The 25,672-nt window shown below is 39.0% G+C and overlaps 1 protein-coding gene, 1 long non-coding RNA gene and 1 pseudogene across 4 annotated transcripts; 1 reads left to right on the top strand and 2 right to left on the bottom strand.

Annotated features, from left to right (window-relative positions):
* Positions 1-5,138: 5,138 nt before the first annotated feature.
* LOC115278703 lies at positions 5,139-5,432 on the bottom strand (annotated as a pseudogene).
* A 10,618-nt stretch (positions 5,433-16,050) lies between these two features.
* Positions 16,051-23,017, bottom strand: FABP12 (fatty acid binding protein 12). Of its 3 annotated transcripts, none has more exons than XM_029923696.1 (6): positions 22,929-23,017; positions 21,410-21,564; positions 20,620-20,707; positions 18,666-18,838; positions 17,746-17,847; positions 16,051-16,189 (listed from the first exon to the last, which is right to left on the bottom strand). In XM_029923696.1, exons 3-6 carry the CDS (start codon positions 20,690-20,692, stop codon positions 16,115-16,117), a joined length of 423 nt encoding a protein of 140 aa, XP_029779556.1. In that variant the 5' UTR covers positions 20,693-20,707; positions 21,410-21,564; positions 22,929-23,017; the 3' UTR covers positions 16,051-16,114. The 3 variants fall into 3 exon arrangements, with proteins under 3 accessions (XP_029779556.1, XP_029779554.1, XP_029779555.1); XM_029923694.1 differs by having other exon boundaries at positions 21,399-21,564; XM_029923695.1 differs by having other exon boundaries at positions 21,399-21,564; positions 22,895-22,967.
* A 67-nt stretch (positions 23,018-23,084) lies between these two features.
* On the top strand, positions 23,085-23,959 carry LOC115278674. Its single transcript, XR_003903023.1, has 2 exons — positions 23,085-23,160; positions 23,666-23,959. It is a non-coding gene; the product is annotated as an uncharacterized LOC115278674 (long non-coding RNA).
* Positions 23,960-25,672: the final 1,713 nt, after the last annotated feature.

The raw sequence follows: 25,672 nt of genomic DNA on the forward strand, positions 1-25,672 counted from the left end.
TGGTTTTCTTATTCCGATACATGTATCGTCTTTATTCAAAAAAACACCCTTTTCAAAAATTACAAAATTGTAGTCCAGAGTGTAAACCAACCATTTCATCACTGAAGAAATATCTGGAACATAAAACCTTGGTAAACAGATCTTCTTAAAAGTATGTTAATCCTTTTAATTGTTGGGTACTTGCCTAGTAATATGATTTGGAAATGCAAGTGAAATAAATAAGTACATAAAAGAAGGCATATGATAATTTTATATGTAATATATAGGTGCTATTTTTTGATGTTTTTAAATTAATTTTGCCAACAATGTTTTTTCCCCTCATGGGATATAAGATACACTGTTCTTTAAAAATGTGCTATTCTTAATTTTCCTTCTATGGTCCTTCAGTTACTGTAATTTTACAATAACATCAAAAAAATAATTAGAAAAGTCATAGAATTATGCTGCTGTCACTGACCTCTGATACATTCTTTTTATTTTATGGATGAAGAAATAGGTCCCCAATATGGTTTGTACAAAGATACATAGATACAACCTAGCCAGCATCAAAATGGAGTTCCCTTTGTTTTTTATGAATGCCCTTTTCCACACTCAAATTATATTTTCCCAGTGTTATTCCATTTTCCCTAAATTACAGTCCGGTGTATATCAAGTTACAATAATCACCATCTGTATTGAACACATCTAAGATTTTCTTTTTTTTTTTAATTTTTTTAATGTTTTATTTTATTTTTGATACAGAGAGAGACAGAGCATGAGCCGGGGAGGGGCAGAGAGAGAAGGAGACACCGAACCAGAAGCAGGCTCCAGGCTCTGAGCTAGCTGTCAGCACAGAGCCTGACGCAGGGCTCGAACCCACAAATGTGAGATCTGACCTGAGCCAAAGTCGGAGGCTTAACTGACTGAGCCACCCAGGCGCCCCTCCTAAGATTTTCTTAATGGTATAGTCTCTTGGCTCCTCTGCCCCAGTCTTCACAGCCACAAGACAGTAAGTCATAAAGAATACTGCATTCCTAGAAGGATGTAGATCTTAGTGTCAGCATCAAAGACTAAGAATGCAGAGACTGAGTTCCCTATCATATCCCTATTCAGTTTACCTACCCATCTAGTCACTGCAAAAACTAGATGGCTCGTGGCCAACTACTATGGATTAGCGTCATCTTACCCCAATGACCATTCTAAACCAAGCTGATATGCCAGCTGTGGTATTGTTACTGCTGCAAACAGCCACATTCAGAGATCTGATAGCAGGGTCCCAAGTGCAGGCTACTACTTGGGACTTGACCAGGAGGTTGATCAGCAATAACTAAGCCCTGCCATTGGGATAGGACAGCAATTTGATCACTGGAACTAGTCTACAAAATAGGCCCTGGATCCCAGGAACACGAAGGAAGTGTGAATACCAGAATCAAGACACTGCTGCTCTGGAGCCTGGGCTGTGGGGTCAGTAATTTACCCATACAAAATCCAGATTCCTCTGAAAAGGCTTTTCTTATTGGGAAGATTTTTAAGCCATGGAGAAACAATTTACCTTTTTAAAAAAATTTTTTAATGTTTATTTTTGAGAGACAGAGCAAGAGTGGGAGAGGGGCAGAGAGAGACAGAGACATAGAATCAGATGCAGGCTCCAGTCACTGAGCTGACAGCACAGAGCCCCAGGCAGGGCTTGAACTCACACACCACAAGATCAAGACCTGAGCAGAAGTTGGACGCTTAACGAACTGAACCACCCAGAAGCCCCAAAACATTTTACCTTTTATAAAAATCATTTTAGCAACACTATAGAAGCTGAAGCCAGAATCAATTTGGGGAAAGGGAGACAGGAAAGCCAGGGAGACCCCAAAGGCAAGAAGGCCAGTGAGGAGCTGTTAAAATAGATCCAAAGGGAGGAAATGAGCATCTGTGTGGTTCTGTGTTTTTAAATGGCATTCTCCCAGCCCAGTCCTGAGCAAGATTCTCCAGGAATCCCAGTGCTGCCTCTGGCAGCCTTCCTCTCCACCCTCACTCTCTCTCTCTCTGACATTGCTATTGTCCAGAGGCAGACTGATGCAACATTTGCAAGGCTTGTGGCACTGACCCTGTGCAGGCAATTTCTGACCTCTCAAGTGTGTCACAATCTATGCCTTTCTGCTCCCTTTTTGCTAACCCCAGAACAGAGGAGGGTTTCCTCACATGAGGTACACTGGTCACCTGTTTCAGAAGTACCCTGGAGTCTTGTTAAAAATGCCTGCTTCTAGACCGCTCCCAGCAATCAGAATCCCTTGCAGTTGAACATCAAATCTGCACTCTTTGCAGTCTCCCCAGGAGATACTGACTTTGAGAATCCCTTCAAGAGACCACTAGACAAGTAGTTCTTAAACTTGACTAGTCATCTGACTGGCTTGGAAATTTCTTTTTCAAAGTTTATTTTTATTTTTATTTTAAGAGAGAGAGAGAGAAAAGTACAAGCAAGGAAGAAGCAGAGAGAGAGAGAGAAAGAGAGAGAGAATAACAGGCAGGCTCCATGCTGTAGCACAGAGCCCAACATGGGGGTCAAGCCCATCAACTGTGGAATCATGACCTGAACCGAAACCAAGAGTCCGACACTTAACCAACTGACACCCCAGACTTGGGAAACTTCTTAAAAAACAGTCTTTGAGTCACCATCCCTCCAGAAATCTGAAGGTCTGGGATTGCGCAGGGAGTCCTGACATAGCAGAAGCCTTCCCGAGGGTCGGACACTGATCATACTTGGGAGCCATTGCCTGTATCAGCTTCCTGGCAACTCAACCTTCTACTGCTGGAATAAATAAGATCATTAGTCACAAGTCCTTCGTGGCATAATTACAAAGGGATAGCTGACTTGCCATTTTATTGAATTAAAGTACTCTTTTTGAAAACAAACAGACTAAGATGAAAGAGGCAAGGTGGCTCTCACAATTGACTGCTCAGAGGAGATGGGCTTCAGAAGGGATAGCTACCTGATGACCACAGCACTTGTTGATGCGTTACAAGGTGTGGACTATGCAGAAAGAGTTACCTTGGATCTAATCACTTGCATCAGGGCCTTTTCTAGCTCCTATCTCATTTGCCTCAGAAACTTAGGGAACTCCCTTTAACCACATAATACTTGTGCATCCAGTTGAGAAAGCAAGGATCATCATATTTTCACTTGCTCATCAGCCAGAGCGTGTGAAGTTTCTCTGGCCTGAAAAAGACCTAATTCAATAATGGACTTGTTTGGAATGGGAAGAAAACTGGGGTGGGCTAAGAACTTCAAAATAATTAAATAATAGATTACAAATTTAGAGATCACAATGAAAAAATGAATCCTGTATCTTATCTAGTGTATCAGAACCCAGGTCTAATGACTATAGTAGAGATCGTTTCTGTGACTTAAAGTGAGATTTAAAGAGTTAAAGGAGGAAGAAAGTACTACAGAAACAGAACACTGTGCCATTAGTTATCACTAGGAATGGGTCTGGCCTCACTACTTACTTTTCTTGGTTTAATGAATGCCCCTGGGATTGCCCGTTAAAGCTCGCTGCTCTGTCAGAAACGCTGTTGAACGTTGGAGGGAGATATTGCTGGTCTCCAAATGATGAAAAGGTGCTCTTGGAAAATTTTTCAAAGGAGTAATGGTAACCTCTGAAAATTTCTGCTTTAATTCACCATGATTGAACAAGTGGGCAGTCTTCCAGCAAGAGATCTTTTAAGAGCGTGCAAGTACAAAAGAGGGTGAGCCTTTTGCCTGCGGTAAAATGTGAGCCGCCTCGTAATTCCTATTGTTTAAATATTCATGTAAAGAGACTAGCCCAACAACACACAAGAACTATTCTTTCTACCTCCAGGAAGGTAAAGAGAATTTATTGTGAAGCCTCAACCTGCCAATAATAGGGCTGCCCACCCACTTGGCCTGGAAATTCCAGAAAAGTCTTCAAAAGAAAAATCTCACTACAATCTAAGTATTTAGTCCATTATTGTTAGAGAAGAGCCAGTTCACTCAGTTAAGAAAGAGTTCACTGTGGACATGTGACTCGGGCTGAGTTTTGCAGGATAACACAGGGTTGCCAGATAAAGGAGGAAGGAAAGAAAACGCATTCTAAGGAGTGTGAAAAGGCATATACATGTGGTCATTATAACACTTTATTTTTTTAATGTTTATTTATTTATTTGAGAGAGAGAATCCCAAGCAGGCTCCACATTGTCAGCACAGCTTATCCAACTGAGCCCAGCTGCCCTGACATGTGGTGATTTTAAAAATAACAAAACAGAAAGCATCTGTTTTAGTGCCAAAAATCAGGGGAGGAGGTGCAGATGAATGCATAAGGCATCAATGTTGGCCGAGAGGGTGGATATGGAGCTATAGATCATGTGAAGGCATTTGTCAGCAAAAGGAAAGTCATACAGTTGTGAAATCAGATTCAAGTTTTAATGAGGTAATTCTAGTTGCAGAGTGGCCTGGTTTAAGGAGTGACTAGCAATTGTGACTAGACCATTAAATGGCTAATGCCATTAATACTAATTAAAGATGAATGAAGGGGAGGCTGAATTAAGATGGGGTGAAAGGGAGGTGCACCTGGGTGGCTCAGTTGGTTGAGCATCTGACTCTTGGTTTTGACTCAGGTCATGTTCTCATGGCTTTGTGGGCTCAAGCCAGGGGGTTCTGCACTGACAGTGTGGAGCCTACTTGGGATTCTCTCCCTCTCTATCTCTCTCGGCCCCTTCCCCACTTGTGCTGTCTCTGCCTCTCTCTCAAAAAAAAAAATGGGGATAAAGTGTTCCCAGAAGTGAAAGCGAGTTGGCTAGGATCACGTCAAGAGGCTTTCTTGATCTGTAGTCCTATGGCTTTCCACACCCCCCACCTTCTTTACTACGTATCATTGCTTATTGTCATTTGCTTTTTGCAAAAATATGTGCCCTGTTGTGTTCTGGTCCCACATGGGTGATAGCGGCCTCCCTTCTCTAAAATACCATTGCACTAATCACATCCTGATTCGGATTATTTGTAAACCTGGCTTTTGTTTATATGTTTGTTTAGTGTAGATATCATTTATTTATTATAAAAAAGAGACATGGAAATTATTTACATGATGAAAGATTTCACAGCTTCAGTGGAATGGGCAGCTCATGTGATGCCATTTCAACAATGATTTATTTCAATCTACATACTTCCCAAGAATGTCACCATCTCTATGTAAGAAATAAGCCTTCTCATCTAGAACTACTTTGGCACTTCTGTATTCTGACAGAAGAATTTTATCTCCACCATTCACGCTAACTGGTTGGATCTCTCCACCCCCTCTTTTACAGCCTGGTTCAACAGCTTGCAATACTTCTTCAGATTTTTCTGGAAGCATAATGCCTCCTTTGGTTACAGTTTCAGCTGCACTCTTTTCAACTAAAACTAGGTCAAAAAGGGAACGAAACTTTCTAAACACCTGTCCTGTCATTACTTCAGACCCTGTAATTTGTTGTAAACTTGTTCTAAAAGGATTTCTTCACTGCTTTGAACCTAGCTTTGAATGTAGCTGCCTATCACTCTGCTTAGGTCCCAATAAGTACCTTATATGGAGGCAAGCATCCATTCTCCCTGCCCACCGCCACTACCATGACTTCCATCCTAATGAGATAAACCACAAAATGCAGAAACTTCAAAAAGACCCTCCACTGATCTTACAGAAGATATATCAGCAACTCCGTGTTTCCTTTCCCAGGCCTGTACTGTGGCCTTTTTAAAACTTTCCCAAAGTGTCATATTTCTCAAGGACACACACAAGTCTCCAAACAAATTGGGGACACACAAAGTCCCTACAGAGGAAGAGGGAAAAATGAGGGAGCCAAAGGAATAAAACATTTATGATTCTTTTCCTATTAACAGTTCCATGTCTTAACCTTGGAAAAGGGCACAGTCAAGGCATTGCTTTTTGATGGCTGTACTCTCTCATCAGTGTCAGGGACCATAAAATGATAGTAATGAGGAAACTGGAAGGGTATAAGTCACCTATGGGACTTTTGCCTTCTTGAGAGCAAGGCTGAGGACTCTCTGCTACAATGGCTTACTTATAGTAGCCATTACAATAGTAGTTAAATAAAGTACTGGTCCTTATTATAATTTTTCAAAAATCTGTGTTGGTCATTATAGTTTAAGAGAATTTCCACATTGTCTCCTTTTGTCTTTTCCATAATCTTGGAAAATAACCAATGGAAGTATTATTGGCCCCATCATTTAACTGATATTCTAAAATATGGGTGGGCCACCTGGGTGGTTCAGTTGGTTAAGCATCCGACTTCAGCCCAGGTCATGATCTCACAGTTTGTGAGTTCAAGCCCCACATCGGGCTCTGTGCTGACACAGAGTCAGAGCCTGGAGCCTGCTTCCCATTCTGTATCTCTGCCCTTCCCCTCCACAACAATAAATAAGCAATAAAAAGGTTTTAATATATATATGGTTAAAATACTTAAACAAGCACGAATAGGCAGTAAGTGTCTAGCCAGGACTGAGACCCAGGGTTTTCACTTGTTATTCCTTTTTTTTTTTCAGAGTTTATTTTTATTTTGAGAGAGAGCACAAGCAAGGAAGAAGCAGAGAGAGGGAGAAAGAATAACAGGCAGGCTCCACGCTGTAGCACAGAGCCCAGCATAAGGCTCGATTCCACAGACTGTGGAATCATGACCTGAGCCAAAACCAAGAGTCCGACACTTAACCAACTGACACCCCAGACTTGGGAAACTTCTTAAAAAACGGTCTTTGAGTCACCATCCCTCCAGAAATTTGAAGATCTGGGATTGCGCAGGGAGTCCTGACATAGCAGAAGCCTTCCCGAGGGTCGGACACTGATCATACTTGGGAGCCATTGCCTGTATCAGCTTCCTGGCAACTCAACCTTCTGCTGCTGGAATAAATGAGATCATTAGTCACAAGTCCTTCTAGGTATAATTACAAAGGGGTAGCTGACTTGCCATTTTATTGGATTCAATTTTTCTACTTTTTTCACATTCTCAGGTTTTCCACGGGACTCTTCTCACGATAGTTGTATTGAGCAGCCCAGACCCACATACATGTGGATCTTTTCAAATTCCCAAGAAGTGATGGCAGGCCTCTACTTTCTGGTTGCAAAAGCATTTTTGAGAACTAGGAAAATGGGTAAAGAATGCTGGTGGTGGGATAAACCCTTGTTGTTCATCTACCCAGAGTTGACGAAAACTTATTAGGCTTCGTCTTAAATAGGAATATGGCATAGGATATTCTTTGAGTATATATTACATCAAAGTACCCCTCCCAAGCGAGGTCCCCACATCCGGGGGCCATCTAGAGGTATTATAACAAGTGGATGTCCCAGGCCCCACCTCCCCAGCTGAGTTGAACTCCCTAGAATTTGAGCCCCAAATTTACCCATTTAAAATCTCTTCTGGGAGTTTGGAAAATTTCACTAGGCTAAGGACTGAGATACCTCCTTTGACCTCTCCAGATATTTTTGCCTCAGATGTTTTATCTGCAAAATGGGATAATAAGACCTTATTCTCCTAAAGCTAGGAGGCTAAATCTGATTATCTCTTCCTGTCCTTTGTGTTTGTAAAATCTGCAATTCAACTATTTATGTTTCTCATCAATCGTTACCAATGATTCATTCCTGCTTCCCTGTGGTTACACCATTGGTTCCCCCCAGTTCCCTTCTTCAACCCTTTCTCTCCTTTATGATCCATCACCTCCTTGAAACTGTTCCTAATTGCTCCTACCCTGAGTTTACTCCCTTCTCTTCTCTGAACCCCTGAAGCATTTGTGATCCCAGCACTGACTTCACCAAGGAACCCATTGCTTTCCATGTTAGGACTCCCAGCTGGGTGACCTTGTGGGATTGCTGGACAGGTTTCTAGGCCTTGATCCATGCCCCTACCAACTTAAGATGCTTTTATTTTTATTTTTTTTTAATTTTTTTTCTTGGTAGATGTTCTGATTTTTAATAAGCACCCAAGTTGAGAAATACTAATTTAGATAATAGTATTTTAAAAGTTTCCATTTTGCCAGAATTTTAGCCAGTGTCCTAATTAACAAAGATCTGTGTTGAAAAAAAAAAATCTCATTAAGATGTCAGGAGGAAAGCAAGGTACTAACTATAGTAAACATTGCAAAGGGCTAAGGGAATGAATCAAGTTCACATGAAAGTCATATTACATGGGCAGAAGACTGTTCTTAGGAAACAGGATGTAAATGCTAACGGCAATTATAGGTCAATAGAGTAAAAAATAGGAACATTTCTGAAAAATTACTAAAATCTTGCCTACCTCAAAATTAACCATCAATAGTGGTTAAGGTTCATTTTGAAGTAGGAAAGATTTTAATTTCATCAAATGGCTTGAGTCTAGAACATCCAACTGTGTAAGGCTGAACCTAACAGACTCCATGACAGAGGTCCCCCTCTAAGCTAGAAGGTCTAAGGGTCAGTCTCTACGGAACTATTAGGCAGTTACACATTGCCTAGAGCAGGAGACCACTTTGCAATATCCAATCAGGAAAGCCCAGCTACCTCTCCCCACATTCCTAAGGGTAAGGCCTACAGATAGGAACTTTAGATAGGACCCTGTTACCTAATGTTAAAGTTAACCTGATAGTCACCAAATAAGACCCTGAACTCGCTCTGTAATTGGTTAATTTCAAAGATACCCTAAATGTTGTCCCGCCAACAGTAACGAACGCTCTGAACAATGTGTATGGTTAAAGTTACTGCCAATGCTGTTGTACAATAATGATTGGATGTCACGATTTCTTGTAACTCCCCCTTCCCAAACCCCACAAAAACCCCACTCAGCCCTTGTTTGGGACTCTCAGCACGGATCCACTGCGTTGGGGAAGGCTGTGAGACCGAACTTAGGCCCGGCGAGCCTAAGCCGTAATAAAACTGCCCTTTGCTTTTGCATGCGTGACTCGGTCTCCCTGGCAGCTTCTGGTTTTGGGGTGATATTGAAATCTTGGGCGTTACAACTGTTTATACTTTTGTCTTGTAGGGTGTTTTAGTGCTGAGAGGAATTCCAGCTCCTTGATAAAAATTATAGCCAGTACTTACATTGTGCCCACTATGTACAGGCAATGATCTAAGAGCTTTATATAGAATAAATAAAATTAATTCTCACAACAGCCCTATGGTTTGGGCACAATCATTATCCTATTTTTAGAGTTGAAGAGATTAAGGCATAGAAATTTTTGGTAACTTGATCATGGTGACCCATCAAGGTGGCATGGCACCTCTTGCTAAATTCTTTCAAATTCTTGATTCCCACCTTGCTAACTTGAAAACACAGTGTAGTGCATTTTAAATGATTGGCTTTTGATGTAAACCCCCCCACTCGCCTGCCTCCCCTCCCCTGATCAACACTACATGCCAGGCATTGAGAAAGGGGAAGATGTGAGGAAGGGAGATGGAAAAGATAAATTAGAATGTATTTTATGTGCTCATGTAGTTTCAAACGTTGCCATATTTGTTATGATTAATTGAAATGTTTTCTATTTGCATGAATTTGAACTTAGAATGCATGTCTTGCTTCTCTCTGTGAAAGAAGTCATGATATCTGTCCTAAGTCTGTATATTCTCAAGAGTGGAGTGGGCATAGTGCACTTCTGTCCTTTTCAGAGCTCAGCCAGTATTTTCACTTATAAGAAACCTGAAATCTTTACAGTTTTTAGGGGCACAAAGCAGATACAGACTCCTCTGAGGGGGGAAGTTAGCTCAGTAGCTGCAGCCCCAGACAACCCTGCTTCCTGTGTGACCCGTGCGTTCCATCCCCAAGAGACCTTGCAAGACTTGGACTCCTCCAGTGTTAGAGACAGCTGGGGTAAAAGTAGTCCTTTTTAAAGCAACATTTGGTTTTGTTTTTTAAATGTTTATTTCAGAGAGAGAGAGAGAGAGAGAGAGAGAGAGAGAGCACGCGTGCACGCACACGCACAAGAGCGAGCAGGAGAGAGAAAGGGAGACACAGAATCCAAAGTAGGCTCCAGGCTCTGAACTGTCGCACAAAGCCTGACACGGGGCTTGAACTCACCAACTGTAGGATCACAGCCTGAGCTGAAGTCGACACTTAACTGGCTGAGCAACCCAAGTGCCCCAAGAAAGGGGGCTCTTGAAGTCAGAAAAACTTTGAAAAGCCAAAGATGGGGAAATGTTGTCATTTGAGGACTCCGGTTAGGAGACAGCACAAGACAGTAGGGTAAGAAGAGGGGTTTCATGACACCTCTCACGTTATTTCTCCCAAATCTATCCTATTCCCTTCTGTATTCAAGGGCAATAACGTAATATATGGATCTTACTGTATCTAGTGCCAATCATTTTAAGGATAATTAAATGCTTTCATTTCTTAAAAACACATTTTTCTCTATTCATACATTTTTCTCCTTTATATCTAATAATTAAAGGCAGTATATGTAAGATTTTATGGAATTAATGAGAAGCTGAATGTATCTAAACATAAGAAATTGAGAACAAAAAGATACCCATCCCCACTAAATACATATTAGAATAGCCAAATTAAAAAGATTTTCCATGCCAAGGATGGCAAGGATGTGAAGAAACTGACACCCTCATATACTGTCGGTGGGAACGTTAAATAATCATCCCTTGGGAAAATAGTTGGACAGTGTCTTTAAAAGTTAAGCATGTATTTACCATAAGACTCAGCCATCTCACCCTTACATGTTTACCTGAGAGAAACAGAAGCATCCGTGCAAGTCTATGCACAAATGTTCATAGCAACTTGATTTGTAACAGCCAAAACCTCAGGAGAACCCCCAGAGTATATAAATAAGTGAATGGATAAGCAAATGGTGGCATATTCATACAATGAAACACTAGAAATGAATGATTGTAATAAAAAGAAATGAATGATGGATACACATAATTATGATGAGTGAAAGTGGCCAGAAAAAAAAGACTAAATAGTATATGATTCAATTTACATAAAATTCTAAAAAATAAAAACTAATCTATAGTGACAGAAAGTGTATCAATGATTGCCTTCAGAAGGTGGGGTAGGGAAGGGAGGGATGGAGTGGGGGGAGATTACGAAGGGAAATGAGGAAACTTTTGAAAGTAATGATACGATCATTATCTTGATTGCAGTGATAGTTTCAAAGGTAAATGCATTAGTCAAACATTAAATTATATAATTTAAATATTAGTTTATTCTATGCCCGGGCTCCTGGGTGGCTCAGTCGGTTGAGTGTCCGGCTTCGGCTCAGGTCATGATCTCACGTTCGTGGGTTCGAGCCCCACATCGGGCTCTGTGCTGACAGCTAAGAGCCTGGAGCCTGCTTCAGATTCTGTGCCTCCCTCTCTCTCTGACCCTCCCCTGCTCGCACTGTCTCTCTCTGTCTCTCAAAAATAAATATTTAAAAAATTTTAAAAATTTAAGTTTATTCTATGCCAAAATACCTCCATAAAGCAATTATTTAAAAAAAAATACTAGTCAGTTTAAAATTTAAACTCACAAAAATACTAGACAAACATCTAGAAGAAATAAGAAACAGAATAATGGAAAATTTAGCATTAGATGTGTCAAAGTCTGTCAAATAAGTCATTCTATAATAAATGATAGACACAGTGGGTAGACATGAGGAAATATATGTAATATCTTTCAAGAAGAATTCAAAGGAAGGTTTGCCTATACAATTAAGTAGAGATAAATGGTGGGAAGAAAAGATAAGAAAGCAAACAACCCTGAAAATCTTGTGAGCCTCTTTCAGTATAGAAAATAAATCTAAAAGATCAGGAGGTCAGAAAGCTGGAAGGCTAAACAAATCAACAAACAAAAAAGACATATAGTAAAAGGAAATTTATCAGCTATCAAGGCTATATTAGGAAAAAACTGACATTGTTTAAGTGACCCCTTATACTGTCCACAGCACCACCTTGAGGAAAACAATAGGAAATGCTGTTCCATGTGTAATAAAGCCCAATCCATTCATTGACTGTTCCTTCAGCATTTACTTAGGTATACACAGCACTATTCTAGATATTTGGGATACAATAATGAGCAAACAATAACAAAATCCCTACGTTTTAGAGCTTATTCATCAAGAAAAAAAGCAGCTTTGTTTTCAAATAATTTGTAGTTGTATGTACACTCATTTTATAAACTTTTTAAAATATAGTAAGAATTTAGAGGAAGTCTATGTATCCAAAGTAAACATAAAACACCATTGTGTATTTTTCTTTTCAAATGAGTGTTTACTGAAGAGATTTGTACAAGTCAGGGTTTTGTTTTATTTTTGTAACACTTCATAGTCAATTCTAAGATTTACTTTAAAAATTAGTATAGTTGATGCTGAAGTGTATTTTCTTATCACTTTTTCAAGACTAAGGTATCTATCTCCCCTCCCTAGCTGCCAGGATTATAGACTTGTAAAGGCTCACAGCTATGACCCCCTCCTGGGATGACTGTACCCCACATCAAATAGTCATTGGATTGTTACTGCCCCTCCCTCCTTGGAAGTGTTTAAATATGGACGAGGAAGTTCTCTAGCCAAAAACAGTATTTAGTCTTTGTTTCTGTCTGTGCTTCAGTCTAGATAGAGTCTATTGTTATGTCTTCAAGTTCACTAATCTTTTCTTCTGCGGTTTCTAATCTGTTCTTAATCCTATCCAGCCCATGTTTATTTCAGATACTATATTTTTCATTTCTAGAAGTTTTAGCTTCCATTTATCTCCTCTTTATGTTCAGATTTTCATTAAATCCTTAAGCATTTCCACATAGTTATATGTTTTAAATGATCTTAAAGTCCATGTTTGCTAATCTCTGACATTTCTCACTGTTTATTGACAGATTTCTTTCCATGGTTATAGATCCATTTCTTGTTTCTTATAATGTTCAATAATTTTTAATTGGCTGCATGGAGATAATGAAAATAATTCAGTTGAGTGCCTACTACATTTTTTCTTCCTTTAAAAAGTACTGTCTTGGTTCCTACGGAAATTTAAGTTACTGGCGGAGCAACTCGGTCCTCCCACAGTCTGTTTTTGAGCTTCATTACAGTGCATCGAACCTCACTGGGGATAGTGTACGCTACTCTAGGGACAGCATAGCCCATGTTCCAAGGTAGAACCCTTCTGGGGGGTCTTCTGAATGCTCTAGTTGAGTATTAAGACCCTCCACTCTGGCCAGTGAGAGCTTAAACAACTCCCTGCTGTGTATGAACTCTGAATTGTTCACGACAGCCCCCTGGATAGTCTTTCCCTGGCCTCTTAAGTGTCACTCCATCCATGGGCAGCTGAGGACTTTGCCAAGAATAGAAGGAACCCTTAGTACATATTTCTAAAGCTCATTTTTTCTGTAGAGTGATTCCTCCCAGAACCCTACCCCACATCTTCCAACTGTCTCAAACTCCCAACTTCTAATCTCTGTCACCTCAACTCAGTGAGGCCAGTGTGCTTCTCCTATGATTCCCCTCTCTGCATGTCAATGGAGGAAGATAGTTCTATTTTTAATTTTAGGGGGGAACCTCTACACTGTTTTCCAGAGTGACTGAACCAGTTTGCATTCCCACCAACAGTGTAAAAGAGTTCCTCTTTCTCTGCATTCTCACCAATATCTGTTGTTTCCTGAGTTGTTAATTTTAACCAGTCTGACAGGTAGGAGGTAGTATATCATTGTGGTTTTGATTTGTATTTCTCTGATGATGAGTGATGTTGAACATCTTTTCATGTGTCTATTAATGATCTGGATGTCTGCATTGGAAAATTTCTCTTCATGACTTTTGCCCACTTCTTCACTGGATTATTTTTTTTCTGGGCATTGAGTTTGATACATTTTTATAGATTTTGAATACTATCACTTTATTCAGTATGTCATTTGCAAGTGTCTTCTCCCATTCCATAGATTGCCTTTAGTTTTGTTGATTATTTGCTTTGTCGTGCAGAAGCTTTTTATCTTGATGAGATCCCAGTAGTTCATTTTTGCTTTTATTTCCTTTGCCTCTGGAGATAGCTCTAATAAGAAGTTGCTGAGGCCTTGATCAGAGAGGTTGCTGCTTGTTTTCTCCTCTAGGATTTTGATGGTTTTCTCTCTCACATTAGGTCTTTCATCCATTTTGAATTTATTTTTATGTATGGTGTAAGAAAGTCCCATTTCATTCTTCTGCATGTTACTGTCGTTTTCCTAGCACCATTTGCTGAAGAGACTTTTTTTCCCATTGGATACTCTTTCCTGCTTTATTAAAAATTAGTTGGCTATACATTTGTGGATCCATTTCTGGGTTCTCTATGCTATTCCATTGATCTATGTGTCTGTTTTTGTACTAGTACCATACTGTGTTGATGATTATAGCTTTGTAACGTAGCTTAAAGTCTGAAATTGTGATTCCTCCAGCTTTGGTTTTCTTTTTCAAGATTACCTTGGATATTTGAGGTCTTTTATGGTTCCATACAAACTTTAAAATTATTTATTCTGGCTCTATGAAGAATGCTGGTGGTATTTTGGTAGGTGTTGCATCAAATGTATAGATTGCTTTAGCAATATTTTTTCTTCCAATCCATGAGCATGGAATGTTTTTCCATTTCTTTGTGTCTTCTTCAATTTATTTCATAAGCTTTCTATAGTTTTCAGCATACAGATCTTTTACCTCCTTGGTTAGGTTTATTACTAGGTATCTTAGGGGGTTGGGTGCAATTAGAAATGGGATCAATTCCTTGATTTCTCTTTCTGCTGCTCCATTATTGGGATATGCAACCGATTTCTGTACATTGTTTTATATCCTGTGACGCTGCTGAATTCACATATCAGTACTAAAAGTTTTTTGGTGGAGTCTTTCAGGTTTTACATGTACAATATCATGTCATCTCCCAAGAGTGGAACCAATGAACATGATATACCATATTAATAAAAGAAAGGATAAGAACCATATGATCATCTCAATAGATGCAGAAAAAGCATTTGACAAAATACAGAATCCTTTCTTGATAAAAACCCTCAAGAAAATGGGGATACAAGGAACATACATCAACATCATAAAAACCATATATGAAAGGCCCACAGCTAATATCATCCTCAATAAGGAAAAACTGAGAGCTTTCCCTCTAAGACTGAGAACACAACAGGGATGTCCACTCTCACCACTGTTGCTCAACATAGTACTAGAAGTCCTAGCCTCAGAAACTAGACAACAAAGAGAAATAAATGGCATACAAATCAGCAAAGAAGTCAGACTTTCACTCTTTGCAGATGGCATGGCTTGAGCATTTTAAAGTACTTCTATTCCAATATTTTCAGTAGAACTGTTTCCTAAAGAAAACCATTCCTCGATCTTGGCTCTCCCTGGGAGAATTTTGTATACTCTGTAATGTCTTAGTTGTGATCATCGTTTTCCTAGAAACTTTGTTAATGTCCTGTGCAAGATTGAAAATGTGAATATGCAGTATATAATGTTAAATTGTTAATTGAACTTAATGTAACAGCATATCAGCATTGAAGATATTGGTACTTGATATACTGTTAAAGAATATTTGCCTACAAATTTTAAGATGGACATCATGGAATAACTTTTAGAAAAGAATCACAACTATGTAATTTTTTTAGATTTTTGGTACATATGTTAAGATTGTGTATAGATTGAAATGTCTGTCATAATCATCAGAACAACCAATAAAACCTCAATTATGAAAAAAAGATTCTAAGCATTTAGGACAAAATCCTTTCTAAACACAAATCATCATATACTATAATACGTTAAATCTGAAATCTGAATCATCTCAAACAGTCTCCCATGCAATTTGATTGTTAACTCTAAGAGGGCATAGACGTTCATGTTTTGTTTTCCAATGTATCTCCAGCCCCTATAAAAAGATTTTTTAATAAATTATTATTATTTGCCCTATTAGTGCAGGTCATGTTGAACATAAAGGATTAATATAATATGTCAAATGAGGAAAAAATCAACATGAGGTGCCTTTGATTGTATTATAGCAGCTGTGAATATCCCTCTGGCTTTCCATAGCCGCCAATACCAAAGTACCACAGCATACATGCATACAAAGCAGGGAAACCAAAATTGTCAACGCTGTGTGCAGGCTCTCATAATACCAGTCATAACAGTTTACTTTGGAGTTTTATTTAAACCACCTCAGCAGTTTGTAGCACAGTCTGGGAGTGCCTAAGAGTTGGAGGGTGAGTTTGTTTGTACTCTCTCGTATGTCCGAGTGCAGATAACATTGTTCACGGCACTTTCCTAGAAAACAAAGGATGAGATATATCAGTATTGTTGGTGAAACGGACTTTTAGAACAATGCAAACTAAGTACTATCCATAGGTACATGCCTTAAAACTTTTGAAAAGAGATCTATATAGAGAACTATAGATACGAACTATTAGCTGATTTTGTTGTGTGTGTGTGCATGTATGTGTGGTAAATCATATATTATATAGGGTAATATGTGGTATATATATATACATGATAAATATATAATGTATGTATATATACACACATACATATAAGCAATGCATATAGTATAGAAATCGAAATCTTTATTCAAACACTTTAAATGCCTACACTGAAGCATTTTTGCTATTTTACATAACCCTACATTTTTCAAATAATGACATTAAGATACATTGATGTAGGTTTTAATGGCTTTTAGAGCACTAATACATACATCATGGTATTTAATTCTCTCAAAAAAAACCCATGAAGACATTTCTACATTTTTTTAAGGCAAGTAAACTGAATTTGTAAAGGATAAATGACTCGTCCAAAGTAAGTGCTAAATGGCAGAGATGGAAATGCACATTTTAGATTATGAATCTAATATTCTTCCTAATAAGCTAAAAATCTGTTTGATGATTATGTCATTATAAGGAGTAATGAAATCAAGTACCCTTCGTCCTCTACTTAATACTTTATAAGGAAAATACATTCTTCATTGTTGAAAGAAATAGTATCCTTAGGTTAAGAAATGAGGATAGTTTGTTTGTGTGTTATCTCCACACAATTCTTACATATTCCCTTAGAATTATTTGATATTATGTCCAAAATAGCTTTTTTGTTTATTTTTGTGGAATTGGTGGCTTGGGAAGAAGAATCATTGGCATATATTTCTTCACTGTATAGAGAGAAAGATGAACGGAGAAGCCATCCTCAAAGGAAGCAGGATGGACTCAAAAAGTATACTTTGAAATGAAGCCAACACCACCATGTTCTTCTAGCTGAATATCCTTACGTAAGTCAGTGGCAGAATCTCAGTCTTCTCACTAATCATGTGCTAATAAGTCTTACCTCACAGGATTATTGTGAGGAGTAGACAAATAATATATGAAAACATACAGACACAATCACCACAGAAATGGTAGTTTATAATTGTGTCAACTCATCTATACACCAAGTAGATACCACTTAAGCTTTGCATTAGTTTAAATTCCCTTTTCATGTGTTTGGTATTGAGCTGGAAAACAGAAATTAATCCTGGTATGGAGCTAAGGATTAACAACTTGAAATCCCTGCCAAAATCTGTATGGCACAAATGCATGCTTGTTTTGGCTTAGAAACAAGTCAAAAAAGTACAAAACACATTTTTTTATTTTCTTTAGTTTTTTTAGTTCCTCATTCCATACAAATTTTATACCATTTATGATCATACATTTATCTGCCAATGTTTCCCCCCATTCTTATAAAGCAAGACAAACAGAAAAACCACATTTACTTCCATTCTTTTAGAACAAGCTATCTGAGTGATTTTATATATATGTGTTCTAGCTGGTGAAAAGCATAGTGACAAAGAGCTCACTCACCACCACCATTTTCCCATCCACCACCCTTCTCCTGACGGTGGTCTCTTTGCCATCCCAGTCCTGAACTTGAACCAAAGAGTCATTATCTAAGTTTATCACACTCTGTAAAACAGACAAAACCAAATTCACCTCAGATTGTCACATGTGGACACTGAAATTTTATCAAGTACCAAATTCTTTTCATCTTCTGTCATACTGTCAGGTAGTTTTAGAATGTTTATAATTCCATTTATATTTTAAGACTTTGCCAACACTAAATTTGTTGGCTGATTCTTCAGAAGGGAAAGAGGTTTTATAAGAGTAAAAATATAATATTACCTCAAATAATAATTAAAACGTTCTTTTCCCCAAGAAATAAGAGAGGTTAGAGACCCTGTTTCCTGTCCCCTCTCCACTGCACACACAGAAGCCTCTCCAACCCCACAACAGTGCTGAATATGTACTTTAAATTAGAAGGCAATTCCCACTGTGGTTAAACCACTGAGGGCCTCTGTTTATTGTCAATGTGGCATAACCTCACCTATACTGGCCAACACACATTTTATTCATTGTGACTTTATGCTTTGTAGAAAACTGCTACAAAGTAGAAAGGCAGAACTTTTGTGTCCGAGAGAAGAATCTAAGAAAATAAAAATAAGTCTGCTAAGCCCTGCATCAGAATTGTTTTTAGAAATAGTTTTCAGGTGCCTACCCCCAGATATCAGAGCCTGTGGGGATGGGACCTACAAGGAGGCATTTTTCATAAGCATCACAGGAGATTAGTATGCATATTAAAATTTAAGAACCTTAGACCTAGGTTTTAGTCCAAAGTTTATCTAATACAGTCTTTAGATGTGCTTGCTATAACTCTTTATTTACTTAGAATGATGTTGAATTAGCATTCTTATTAAATGGATCTAAAAGAGTGTTGAAGGCCTCACCTTGGTTTTACGGCCACCTGGTGTGGTTTCCTCAAACTCTTCCCCCAGTTTAAAGGAGATCTCATTATTTTTAAAGATGCTTTTGGTTTTTATAGTGATCAGACCTTCCTGCGCACTGATGGTCACGGTGGGTTTTGCCAGACAGCCAAGTTTCCTTCTGGCTCTTCCTATTCCTGGAAGCCAGATAAAAGGACACTATGGTTAAATCTGTTACTGGGAGCGCCTGGTGGCTCAGTCAGTCAAGTGTCTGACTTTGACTCAGGTCATGACCTCATAGATCGTGAATCTGAGCCCTGTGTCAGGCTCTGTGCTGACAGCTCAGAGCCTGGAATCTGCTTCAGATTCTGTATCTCTCTCTCCTCTCTCTCTCTGCCTCACCCTTGCTAATGCTTTCTCTATCTCTCTCTCAAAAATAAATAAACTTAAAAAATTAAAAAAAAATCTGTTGTTGGCTTCAGAAACTCGTGTTAGCTGTATAATTCTTTACTAACTAGGTTTGTGAGTTAAACATATTTAATACTGCATGAATTCAAATATCTGAAGCTAGTAGCACCACCATTATAAGTTAAAATAGATTACATTTTGCAGGAAAAAAAATTAGTCTCTAGGTTTGGTGGTTGTCATTTTTCTTTAGTCCAGGAGTTATTGATCTTGTTGGTTCATGAACCTCTTTGAAAATTTGATTAAAGCTATGAATCAACTCCCTATTTTATTTTATATTTTTAATAGTTTATTGTCAAATTGGTTTCCATACAACACCCAGTGCTCTGCCCCACAAGTGCCCTCCTCCGTCACCACCACCTCTTTTCCCCACTCCATCCCCCTTCAACCCTCCCTATTTTAAAATGCTTTCATTTATACAGACAAAATACTTTGGCATGGTTTATTCAAGATCTTTATCTCTTCACTTACATTCTTATACGTACAGATATATAGAGTCTGTTTCCTTCCATTATGTGTTTTTATTATGCTAAAACACATATAAAATGAAATTTATCATTTTAACCATTTTAAAGTATACAATTAAGTGACATAAGTATATTCACAATGTTATACAACCATTGCCACTATATTTAGAATATTTAAAAATATAAATGCTGTATTCTAACAATTGTTATTCAACTTCCTTTTTCCCCTATCTCTGTAGCTTAGAGATTTTCTGTGTCAGTACACATAGATATAAATTTTTGTTATTGTTAGTAATACATAACACTTTATAGAAACACTGTAATGTGGTTCATGAACTCACAATGTGAGACATAACAAGTTGTGATATATTAGATAATGATTCTCAAAGATATTCACACCCTAATCCATGGAACCTGTGTATATCACTTTACTTGCCAAAGAGGACTTTGTTGTAGATATGGTTAACTCAAGGATCTCAGAATTGGGAGTTTATCCTGAATCATCCATGTGGACCTTAAATGTAATTACAATTTCATTATAAGAAACTTTATCAGAAAAGGAAAAGAGATATTAGACTACAGAAGAGGAGAAGGCGATGTGAAAATAGGATCAGGGATTGAATGATGGTGGGGGACACAAAGGAGGGCCAGGACCCACCTGAAGCTGAAAAACAAGATCTGTTCTGAAGACCCCCTAAAGATCTAGGGGAAATGTTTGCAAAATGATCATTTTTCAAAATATTTATGACCCTTTGCTTTAAATGATTTATGGAAACCATTTGCCATTTCATATTTGGCATGTGTGTGTTTGATCTGTGTAAATCCATGATAAATTATGTGAGGACAGGATTCTGTCAATTACAAACTACTGTTGCATAGACCTGTATCTAGGTGCTGAGCCAATGCTGATTGTTTCTATGTGATTGTTTTTATATTTCTATTGGAAGGAGGGGCCCAGGATTAATCTGATATCATACAAAGCAAGTTTCTGTGTTATCAAATCTCCCATTTTTACTGACCACAATATGCAGGTAAAAATGGCTCACCCAGTTCTTTCATATATTTTTCAAAATTTTCACAAGAAACGGATTTCCATGTTCCTTGGAGCTGATCAACCATTCTGTCTATGTTGATCTTTAGGAAAAATAACATCATTAGGATGAGTATGTTGTTGTTCCCTGAAATAGTGTTAGAACTTCTTTTTCATACAGTTTTGGTGGATAGTTCAGAAAAGTCAGGGGGGAAATTAGGAACTCTGGTCCTTGTCATCTTTTCTGCATACAATATAAAGCAGGAAACTCTCTCAAATGTAAGCTGGTCAAGATGAAAATGGAAAAAATTTTTGGCAGGACCAGATATCACTTTTCCACGTCTAATTTAGGATTAAAACTAGGTTTACAAATTATAGTTCCTTCTCCAGGAACAGCAACACACACACACACACACACACACACACACACACACACACACACACCAGTGCAAAAGGGGTGGAACTAGACAGCTATGTTTATGCCATAGAATTCCTCCAATTCAGGTCTTTGTCTCTCTTTCTCTGACCAAGGGTGATCTAGAATAAGCCCATTTATCAGCTGTTTAGAGATCTTATCACATTCTCATTTCTTGATAATTTGAACTCAAAACCAGAAAGACTTCATAGATGGCATTTGACATTTGAACTAAAAGGTTAAATTTAGTGAGGGCTAGAACAATCATTTTAAGCCATGAACATATTGAGCAAGAAAATGGAACATAGAAAAAACGGAAAGAAAGTGATTGTGTTAACATACACACACACACACACACACACACACACACACACACACACAGCCTTGTTACTGAAGGTTTTCCAGATGCCAGTTCAATTTTCTGTAAGCTTAGAGAGTTGTCATTGTGATGAGAACACCAAATATCTTCTTAGTAAATCCCCCTTAATTTAGGCTGGGTTCTATTCCTTTCAGTCTTGACTGAAGCACTCTGATGTCCTCTGATTTCTGTAAGGAATCAGAACAGAGGATAAGGAGGATAATAGCAAAGACACCAGCGAGAGAAGAGGAGACTCCAAAGACTAAAAGACAAGCGCAGCCTTACACCTGCCATCAGCCCTGAGGACACCTTTGTTAATTACATGCAATGCTGGGTGTCCATGTGCTGACACAGAGTTATTAATAAAAACTGAAATTACAAAATTCTTTTAAGACATAAAAGGAGAATAGCATTTTATAACAATTTCCATTGAATGTTAAATTTCCAATATCTATAAATATCTGTAAAAGCACTTGCCCAACCCAGTGGTCTTACTGATAGTTATTCAACTAACATTTATGGAGCACCCAGTGTTATAAACCTAATATGAGGCTAAACAATTTTGCATACACCAGTGATTTAATTTCCCAACTATGGTTGAAAAAGATACCATGGTTTGTTTTCCTCTCCTGTATTGGGAAATTTACTCTTACAATTTTTTTACATTACTGTATACAATTTATATTTATATCCCCACTCAATTGAATAGCACGAGACTGAGGGCAGAAAATGACTCCCCACTGAAGGCAGTAAAGATATTAAAATTAGGCACTGAAGTTATTAAAATTCTTAGCATTTTTTCAAGAAAATGTCACATGTGTTGCCCCATGTGTTGGATGTGCACTGATCCTCTAACACAAGGAAAATCATCTATTGAAACTCATCTCCTGGATGATTGGGAGCTCAGTATTGGTCTCTATTGCTGGCAGGTTAGACTTTCAGAAAAGTGGCAGTACAATCAAATCCGCACATGGCCTCTCTCTCTGCCCCTGTGGTTCTCTGTGCATGTGCTCATCATGTCAATTCGAAGACCGCTAATGTACATTAGCCTGGCTATGTGTCTACTTGGTTGTGCACTGTCTATTCTATGATGGACGCTTTCTGGTGTCCTTTAGTATGTGAGTCAAAAATCTTCACACATTATGCCCATCCCCTTAAATACATCCACATTCCTTGATGCTAAACTCCCTTGTCTTCAATGCTTCAGTCCTTTTCCTTCCAGACCTATGACCAACCCATTAAACTATTCCCTCTACGCATGAATATGTCTTCATTCTCCCCTCAGGCCACTGCTCCAGGCACACCATGCTGAGCTTTGTCTGTTGGGACAATTTTTCCTCACCACTATTTTCAAGTCCTCTCCCTCTCTGAGGGTAATTAAACCACTGCCCATTTTGGTTTTCGTCCACACACTAGCTGGCCTGCCCCTAAAACGTGTTCAAGCTCTTCCTGTTCCATAAGCTGGCTAGATGAGCCCCCACATAGTGTAGGAATGACTGAGGGAGGGTGCTGGCACACCAGTGGCGGCTTGTGAGGTGAGGATCCAGGCTACCTGCTCACGCCGTTAACTCATATCTTCTGGTCTTGCTCAGCCTTGACCCCAGATGCACAATTTGAATCTTGTTTTGGAATGTTGCTGGGCCTGAGTCTGTGACTCTGTGGGTCTGACAGAACCTAGCTCATAATGGACAGTTCCAGACACATGGTTACTTGGTGTCTTACAATCAAGAATTCTGTCTCTGCTAGACCCCAGTGACACACCAGGAACTCTTTTCAAAAAGCATGTAAGTTTCAGAGTGCCGGGGTGGCTCAGTCTGTTAAGCATCTGATTCTTGATTTCAGTTCAGGTTATGATCTCATGGTCGTGAGATCAAGCCCACATGGGGCTCTGCACTAAGCATAGAGCCTGCTTGAGATTCCCTCCCTCCCTCCCTCCCTCTCTCTCTCTCTCTCTCTCTCTCTCTCTCTCTCTCTCTCTCAAAGAAGAAATAAAGCATATAGTTTCTGTTGCAGATAGTGTGGTCTTGCTCCAAAACCCCGGAGGTCTGTTTTGTGATGCCACACTGCATATTTTCTCATCACTAATCCTCCAGTGGCTTAGGGTTTGCCAGATCCTATGGCCCAAGGAACAGGGCTGCTTGTACTGTGGTTCTAACTTTCTGCTCCAGGTCTCATTCAAAGCAGGGACCAATCCTGTCTTCCAGTATATGAATTGGAGCACATTTCTAGATGTGGAATAAGTTGTACCAGAAGCCAAAGGAATTTTGTTTTCTTCTTTCTGATACAAAGGCAAGATGCAGCAATTCGTCTTTTGGAAGAAGAGTTGTCCTCACTTGGCCTGACCCAGCTGGATCCCTACACACTTTACAACAGTGGAAGTTCACTCCGGTGCTATCAAACTCCTGTAGTCTGTAATGTGTATGTCTTACCAACGTCTCCATGTGCTAGCCACCCTCGCTCACTCACCTGATCAACAGGAAGAAGAGTAGAACGTCCAGACAGCTCAGAGCTCATCTGATCCTATTATAACAGAAGGTAACGCAGGTCCCAAATAAAGCTGTAAATGTATATTCTTCATGTAAATGCAAACCGTTTCTGTACCTTTTTCTGACCTTTCCTGTTTGGGATCAAAAAGAATGCCAGATCATGTACCCGAGGTCATATTAATCTGCTCCAGCAAAGATAACACATCTAGCACAGTAGACACAATTGGGGTTATTATCTGAGTTTGCAGTAGCCTACGGTCATCCTCCAAGATTCATCTGGATTCTGCAAAGGTCAGATTGGTGAATTAAACAGGGCGACGATATGGACCAGCTCTTCCACCCTGCGTTCATAAGATCATTTAGAGAAGCCTTAATTTCTGCCATTCTCCCCCCATCATCACCACCAAATACAGTGGGTTTTGACTCACCATCTTATCCAGGACTGACAAGGGAATGGGAGTAGAGGGAAGGAGACTGGAGACGTACAGTTTCAGAAGCTTCACTTCACCTTCTCCACGATGATAGGTCTCATTTGGTTTGAATGATATTAATTCAAGATGCGGTTCCTTCAACAGCCAAACATCAATCCCAAGCATATATTTGGGAGCCAGGGAATTTACCCCTGGATGGGTCTACAAACTTCCTGGGTCTTTGAGAGCCAAACTTAGGCCAAAATTCTCTTTATTTCAGATCCTGGCCCCTCAAAATATTTTGATATTCCTCTATCCACAGTGTGTATTTTCTCAAATAAATATCATAGGTCTCTTTTGAGGAAAATGGGGGAAACTAACGGTATATTTTTGCCATGGTATTTCAGTCTTTCTCCTGTGGACTTGGCCACCTTTTTAGCTAATGGTTTCTAGGCCTGAAAACTTGCTAACTTTGGGAATCTGGGCAATAAAATTAAGGCTTTCTATTGAGGCAACCACCCTCCATCTGCTACTTATATGCCTTCTTCTGGTTGATATATTAAGCAGCACCCTAATTGGCTATTCATATACTTTGCCTTTAGAGATACAAGGCTCTATTAATCATCTCCACATCTCACTCCAGGTCAAGCCCCCTTAGCTGCCCTTCAATTCTGCCTGCTGCAATGATAATCGCAACCCCCTGGCTTCTGGCAATAAAGTGCTGTCACCTGTCCCTGTTGCTTCAGAGTCTCATCATTGTCATTGCTATCAATGAGCCAACTGATAGAAATAGATAGTGAGAATTGATAGATCATAGATATAGATCTCTATTCTCTTTCTATAGAAAGGTAATGTGGTTATATTGATCCATAACACAAGTACAAATCTCATAACTTGCCTACAGAAAAGGATGAGAACCTCAGCATACAAGGGTTTCCAGTATTGGGAGATATTGAATGTTCATTACTTCAACTAAACAATTCTACATGTGCTGGAGTTGGACAGGGCACAGCGGGCGCTCTGCAGAGATTGGCAGGCTAGGAAAACTCGGGCCTTACTTGTTTGCTATTCATTTAATAAACATCTGAGTGCCTACTAAATAAAAGACCCCCATGTTAGGTTCTGGCATATAATGAGGAATGAAAGAGACTTCCAAAATATTTCCAACATTATGAGAGAGAATCTGAAATTGTGCTCAATTCCCTAGCATTTCCATATGTGTGTGTGTGTGTGTGTGTGTGTGTATATATATCTGTATAGTAGAAACATAGAGAACTAGCTGATATTTTAGCCCAGAGGTAAGCAAACTGTGATCTGTGAACTAATTCCAGCCACTACCTGTAGATAAAATATTACTGGAACACAGTCACACCTATTCCTTTGAATATTATCTAAGGCTG

This window comes from Suricata suricatta, chromosome 15 (assembly GCF_006229205.1).
Source record: "Suricata suricatta isolate VVHF042 chromosome 15, meerkat_22Aug2017_6uvM2_HiC, whole genome shotgun sequence".
NCBI lineage: Eukaryota > Metazoa > Chordata > Mammalia > Carnivora > Herpestidae > Suricata > Suricata suricatta.